Here is a 7377-nt window from a genome sequence, read left to right as displayed (position 1 = left end):
ACATGAGTTAACTCATGTCTGGTCATGGGCATGGATACGAAGGGAAAGCATAGAAACTGGCGCTTGTCACCTGTGACCTTCCTTACTTGCTTTTCATGTATATGGATGAAGATGCTGCAGAGAGGACAAGAGCAGGCCACATGCTCATCATACAATGCCACCTTTGGTTTGCAGCAGCTTTTAGAAAAGCAAACAACCTTCTTGGCACTCTGAGGAAAGTGGCTGGGAGACAATCTGCCAGCTCTGCTTAGAAGATCTGTTTCCACAGGCTGATTTGTTCTGGGGTGCTCTAAAGTGTTTCTTGAATCCACAGTTGGAGAATTTCTTCTGAGGGTATCACACACACCATCAAATCACACTGCTCAGCTTCTTCACCACCACACTGTATCAGCTGGATGGGGTGCTCTGATACTTTCTGTAAAACAAACACACCCAAACACCTTCAGGCTGAGGAGCTGGTCGGTCTGTCTTCTGCTTTTAACCACAAACTGTTCTTCCCATCCTTCCTCCTACAGCTGCCAGAGACCCACCACTCAAGAACCCACAGCAACAAAAGCTGCTGCCTGGATTGGACTTGGACAGCACATTTGGACAGCACTCCTCCTGATGTGTGAGAAAAGAGGCTGCTTCTGATGGTTGCTTTCTCCTCACCGAGGAGCTGAGGAGCTCCGTGCTGGTACCAGGGGACACGGAGCAGTGGTGCCAGTGCCACTGCTGTCTTGGTCAGGGAGCAGCTGGTCTGGCAGGGTCGGTCCCTGCCTCCCAAGCTGCTTCCTCACAAGCAGCAGGAGCATGGTCCCTGTTCAGAGCTCTAAGCCCAAGGCAGTGGCAGCCGTGCAGCTGACCCAGGGGGGCTGCTTGAGCCCCACAGCTCAGCTCATCACACCAGGATGAGCAAGGCTTCCTACCCAGCATCTGCCTTTCCTGCCTGCCTTATGCTCTTGCAAATACCCAGCACCTCCAAAACCAAGAAAGCACAGTAAAAAAACTTACCAGTGTGTCTGGCAGGACAATAGCAGGGCCGCAGGAATACTGGAAGATTTTACGTGTTTTCGGCGGAGGACGTGGGGGGCAAACCCAGCCACAGCAAAGCCAGCACAGGAGATGAGGGCAGTAACCAGCCATGTGGATGTGCCACCTAGAAATAACAAAAGCAGCAAAGCTGCTCAGAGAGCCTGAGGACAAGGCACAAGATGCAGTCAGCCTGCACCCTTGGGGGCTGCTCTTCCCACCCAGCCTGGTGCTTCTTTGTGGGCACCCTCCAGGAAGGGATACCAGCAACAAATGGGCAGCACAGTTACAAATGAGACAGGAGATACTGGGTAGAAAGGAAAGGAAAGGCAGAGCTGCTGGGGTCCCCTTCTCAGGCATGGCTGGAGCAGGGGAGCAGGGAGGAGCTTGGCTGCTACCTGGTGCCCTCACGCACTGCGTCGGGCTGAAGCTGCTGCTCCTGTTGATGGCCTCGACGTAGGTCTGAGCTTTTAGACAGTAATCAGGTCCTGCCTCCATGGTGGCCAGGTGAACCACAGACCTGACCTCTTGCACCACCTTCTGCTGCACCTGCCACAGGCCCAGGAGAAAGAGCATCAGAACATAGGACAAGGACTCAACTGAGAATAGGAGTCCTAGTATGGTGCTAGCCCAGAGTTCACTGGGAGAAAAGGAAGGAGCAGCAGGAGGTGTCAGAGTGGACTGTGAGAATAAGAGGAGTGAGGGAGAAAATCAGCAAACAAGGAAGCACAGTGGAGTGCAGAATGAGACCACATGTGTCTGGAAGGGAAGGAAGAGCTGAAATGAAGGAGCTGTGAGCCAGAGAGGCATAACGATGATGGTGATGCTGGGCCACAACACTAGACTGTGACCTACTCCCCTGGTGTAAGGTCTTGACTGATCTGAGTTTTTGCTGGGATACCATCATGTCTCTGCTAGCATGATATGGCAGGGGTGCCAGAACTGTGCTGTGACCCTAGAGCACACAGAGGGGCTAGGCTGGGCTAGTGAGGAGCAAGGGAATTTGGTGTGTGCAACTGTAACACCCTTCAGCAGCCCTTAAATCACATGTAAACAGCAGTACATGGTTTTCTTGCAATAAATAGCACAGTTGACAACTTACTATTGCCAGTCTCCTTAGTCATGAGAGGACAAGTCACTAGGAGCTAGTTGCTCCTTGTTCTTGCTGTGTTGCAGCTGCAAAGCCTGCACTCACAGGAGCCTGCTCAGCCTCCAGCATCAGGCACACATGGACACCTCCAATAAGCCACCAGGGCCCTCCTGGCAGGGCAAGTCCTTCTCTCCACCAAAGTACCCGTCTCCACAGAAATGTTGTCTTGAGGGCCATTGGTTTGAAAAGATTTCAAGGACAAAATGAGGTCAATGACACCTGAGGTGTGCAGCCTCTTGCAAAAATCTCAAATCAGACACGTTAAATGTGACAATTATTTTAAAAAAAGATTAAAAGAGTCTCAGCAGAGAACTGGCCATGAACTGACCAGTAAACCTGGTGCTTGTGACAGTCCAGTTGGTAAAAAATATCCTAAAGTTTGGAATTACTGTTTAGGTGATTAATTTCACATACTGAAGAAGTGTAAACATTTCATTCATAAAAGGCAATCAGATACAAACCTATCTGATTCCTTCTAAGGTTACATAAATCTCAGGGGCAGCTTGATCTCCTTTAGTTGGATTTCCAAAAGGTAGTCAGGAAGATCTATTTTAAAAGCCTGTTAAGCTAACAGCCATGGGATGAAATGGCCTCAGAACTCTGAGTGCACTAACCAGGTTGCAATGGCCCTGACCAGACCTGCCTGGCCACCCACCTTGTGTGTCCATGGCCCAGGAGCCCCACTGAAACTCATCCCAGGACCTTTAGTCCCAATCTGAGCTATACTGGAGGTGTGCCTGTCTCCAGCCCTGTCTCCTGGGTGGACTTTCGACTGATGTTGTTGTAGGCAGCTTGTCCTGGATCAACCCTTGGTGACTACATTGCAGCCTTGTCCTCCAGCCCTGTCTCTGGTCCTGTGTCCTTTTGCTCCTGGCTGGGGTCCCTGTGCAGCCTCTGGGCCTGGTTCATCACTTGCCTTTTCTGGGGCTGCTGATGGACCTTGCTACCAGTACCTGGTTCTGCCCACTGTGGGCTGTGGTCTGTGCTTCATTGGTAAGGGCACTGCTTGCACTGGGAACACCCTTGGCCTTGGCTTACAGCAGACTTACAGAAAGCAGCCCTGCTTCTGCTGCTTCCTGACAGAAGAAAGACTTTTGCATAGTGAAATTGCTAATTCTTTCTCAGAGTGGAAAAAAGCCATGGTGGAGGGGATACTGGGTATGATGGTCCTGTGGTCTGACTTTAGATGACTGCTTTCAAGTTTTTATGCTCCTGGGAACTACTGAAGCACAAAGGTCCCATAGGGAAAAAAAAATAGAACAAAAAAAATCTGGTGAAAATCAAATTATAGAATGGTTCGGGTTGGAAGGGACCTTAAAGATCATCTAGTTCCAGCCACACCCCTGCCATGGCCAGGGACACCTTGCACTAGATCAAGCTGCTCAAAGCCCTGTTCCACCTAGCCTTGAAGCACCTGAAAGGAACATAAATTTTCACTGCTCAGTATTAGCCAGGTGTAAAAAAATGCCCTCACCTAAGCCACTTACAGCTCACTGTCACAGGCAAGCTGTTCTACAAAACTGTCCTAGGAAAACTGCCAGCACCTTAGTGTGACAACTTAATCTTGGCCTGGGGAAACCGAATGATGTTCTGAGAAGAAAGTCAGCACAAACACCTTCAGTTCCTGGCTTCTGGTTTCCTTCAGTAGTTGAGGTTTCTGGGTGGATTCCTCTTCCCAGAGCAGGAAATGTGGAAAGAAGAGACAAGCTTCTCTGTGGGGGGTAAGAGCAACCCACTGGTACGTGGAATATGGCACACGCCGACTCCAGGCAGGTCCTCCAGCCTCCCAGCAGGAGCTTGGCCTGGCAAACAGGCTATAGGCAATGTCTGTATGCTTTTGCTCTAAGTATGTGGGCTTTCGGTTATTGCCCAAAACCCAAAAAACTCACCCTACTCTCCTGGCCCTTCTTCCAATAGAGAATACAGAACTGAAAGGCAGGCCCCATGTCTTCCAGCTCCACTAGTAAATGATACCCATCTGCTATGACCTTCATCAGTGGTGGGGTCAGGGAAGCTGCCAACACAGAGAGAGCACCATTATCACACATCAGAGGCAACCCTTAAAAACCGTCTTTTTCCCAGCTAGGTGAGGAAGAGAAGGTGCCAACCTGGACTAACAGCTAGTTGCTTCTGTGTGGCAGAAACTTCTCTCTACCTTCCAGTATGTCTCAATACAGCAAGTGACTTTGAGCAAGAGGAGGATCATGCCTGGCAATTCAAACAGGAGTTTGGCAATAGCTCAGTTGCACAGAACTTGAAAAGTTTTGAATTTCTCCAGTGGAGAAAGTGTCTGGCCTGAGGGTCCCATGTGATCAACAGCAGCAGAACCAGCTGGGCAGCCAGAAGTTGAGACACCAGATCAGGCCAGTTCTGCTGCTCCTGGGCATCAGCTTAGCACTAACGTACAGAACAGGAGCTGTGAAACCACTGCTTCTTCGTGGCAATTCTGGCAGTTATTCAAAGGTGAAGGAAAAAGCAACACGAGCCTCAGGATAACTCTGGCAGTTATAGGAATCCTGATTGTCTTTTAGTTTCTACATTGTTTTACATAGACTTGGACTGATGACCTGCTGTGACTTAAATTTTTGTAAACATATGCAAGTAAATCTGTAGGTGATTTGCTTCATCCTTACTTTACTACTCAAAGCTTGGTTCAATCTGGAATTCTACTGTGAGGAGTATTAGTGAAACAATCAGAATCAGTCAAGCATGGGTGAAACCACACACTGTACAGCTGAGACTTTGGAATCAGGGCAGTACAGAGGTCACATCTGCACTTCTTATCTATGCCATTCTTCACCACTCTCTTGTAGCTGAAACTGGTTTCAACCTTCTTGCTTTCAAGCAAGGAAGGAGAGCAACATATAGCCACAAACAGAAGAGATGCTCTTAATAGAATTTGCTGTTGGATCCAGTGAATTGCCATTAATACTGAGCAACATGAAAACATCGAAGCCAAGTATGTTTATGATGAGTGTGCCACAAATGAGAGGCATGGAAAACTACTTTATATGTTTAATTAAAAGCTGAGAATCTGCTTAACATGATGTCTCTAAATAAATAAGCTATAACATCATATACAACCAAATAGATTTCATTTTTCTTTCCTCTTCTGAGGTTACTTCATATATTGGACAACATGGGAGGAGGGAATCCTGTCTGGGAGGGAGTGGGGTTTCCAGGACAGCATGAGGCAGAAAGAGGGTGACATGGTAGTTTTACAGTAAGTGCTTCCATCAGATTGGGTTCTGGACCCTCAGAAGTGACTAAATGATATGGGTTAAATGGAGCATCAACACCAGCCCTGATTGATTAGAACTCCCTGAAATCAGGTCAACAGTGGCCAACTTGCCTAAAGAAATGCCTCAAGTCTTCTTACCTATCTTTGAAGCCCATGAAATTCAAACCCTGGTAAATTTGGCCCAGGAGGAACCCATGTCCAAGAACACAGCATTGCTCTCTAAGAGTGGAACATCCCAACCCAGTATGAGAGAGGCTGAGAAACAGGATGTGATCTGTGCATTTATGGGCTTTGTGTGACACCCATATCTAGAAACATGCACGTAAGGGATCCCTCAACACCAAGCTCTGAGCCATTAACAGGACCGAAGTAGCTTAAGGCAAACAGCAGGACTCACTTGTGATGCGATTGAAGAAACCTTTCAGGGTGCCCCACTCTGATCTGCCAGCACCAAGGTGTGCCCTCACACGCAGGCTGTAGGCCACGGTGGCTGAAATGTCCTCTGTGATGTCACACGCCGTGGTGGCCAGGAGGGAGCACTCGCAGATGGGGATCCAGCTCTCGTTGGCATACTCTCGTTCATACTCCCTGAGCAGAGGAGGGGAAAGCAGACAGGCAACAGGCTCCCAGGGTATTTACCTCTGACAGGGGCTAAGGCTGCCTGCTAGTTCTTTCCAGGTAAAACTAGTGTGAGGATACACTGAGGCTGGAGTCCCAGGAGTGTGTGAAAACAGCATGGCTGTGTTTTAGATTGTATCTACAGAGGATCTCCCAGAGCCACCTTGTTCATCAGCCAAGTGCAGCCTGATATTGTAGGAGGTGGGGACAGTCAACACAGTGTTGATGCATCAAATCCTGCCTACTCACTTGACTTGATCATCCCTTGGAAGGCAGAATTCCAAACCCATAGTGTGATACAAGTCAGAGCTCAAGAGGTACCAGAAACCTCCTGTAATATGGGTTAAATGTTCAGAAGTTTAACACTGAATAAATCTCATTTATTTTCTCTCTTGTCTTCTAAACAAACTGTTGCTAATCTTCCTACTTTTTGAATTCTTTGGACAATGGCAGTTTTTATATGTATTCTTAATGTACACCTTGGGTTACCCAGGTACCTACTAACCTGTAAACACTCCCAGAACCAGAGCAAACTGTTTACTTAGACTTAAAATCCTGCACTGTTTGGCTTTCCTGCACACTATTCAGCACACAGGCATAAGTTTGATACTCCAGCACTGTTGATCACAAGTGGGGGAAAAAAAAACAGTGTCCAAAAAAGCAAAGAAGAGGAAAAACATCCAGAAGTTACCCCTGAAACTGAACGGAGTATCTCACAGTTTCTCCTTGGACAATCACAGGACTCCAAGTTAAGAAGTGTTTCATGTTGGTAGAAAGAATAGAGATATTCTGAGGTGTTGGCAACAAAGCATCTTCACCTAAAATTCCCAGGAAAATAAAAAAAAGAAAGGGAGAAAAAAATTCTATTAATGCACTAGAAGAAAAGCCTAGAATAAGTAGTGTAAAATTGGGTCTTGCACCAGAAATACACACGCTTCATTTCACTGCTGTCACTTCAGTGTTTGAAAGTGCTTTATAGAGATGAAGAAATGACAACCAAAGAGCAAAGGACAGAGCGGATAGGCTGGCACTGCTTCCAGAAAGGCAGAACATGCCTCTTCTTTAATTCAGAGTTTTTCACTGTACCAGTAAAAGTGTCTAAAATAAGTCAAGCTTTTTTAATAAAGTCATCCAATCTGATTTAATGAAGTCAAGTAACAGATACTCAGTTGTACTCTACAGACTGTTCCAGTGGAGGTCATGGTTCAAAACATGCCACTTCTTTCCAGGCTGGCCTGAAGACTCTGGAAGATCCTAGCTCTGGTACAGCCTTCTTCATGTTGCAGGATTCTAATAATGTAAGTGCTTGGAGGCTGAAATCAAAGTATCTATGAAGAGAACAAATTAATTCAATGGA

General features: G+C 47.2%; 1 protein-coding gene across 1 annotated transcript; it reads right to left on the bottom strand.

The window, feature by feature from the left end:
- Positions 1-289: 289 nt before the first annotated feature.
- On the bottom strand, positions 290-6838 carry IL20RB (interleukin 20 receptor beta; the record flags this gene model as incomplete). The annotated part of the gene is given in 7 exon segments (XM_008945270.1): positions 290-415; positions 994-1055; positions 1058-1138; positions 1410-1560; positions 4051-4175; positions 5800-5990; positions 6712-6838. Coding segments are annotated over 7 exon segments (863 nt in total), but the record flags the coding sequence as incomplete, so codon positions are not given.
- Between the last annotated feature and the right edge of the window lie 539 nt (positions 6839-7377).

This window comes from Merops nubicus, unplaced genomic scaffold, assembly GCF_000691845.1.
Source record: "Merops nubicus isolate BGI_N331 unplaced genomic scaffold, ASM69184v1 scaffold23478, whole genome shotgun sequence".
NCBI lineage: Eukaryota > Metazoa > Chordata > Aves > Coraciiformes > Meropidae > Merops > Merops nubicus.
This window is presented reverse-complemented; position numbering and strand designations above follow the sequence as displayed.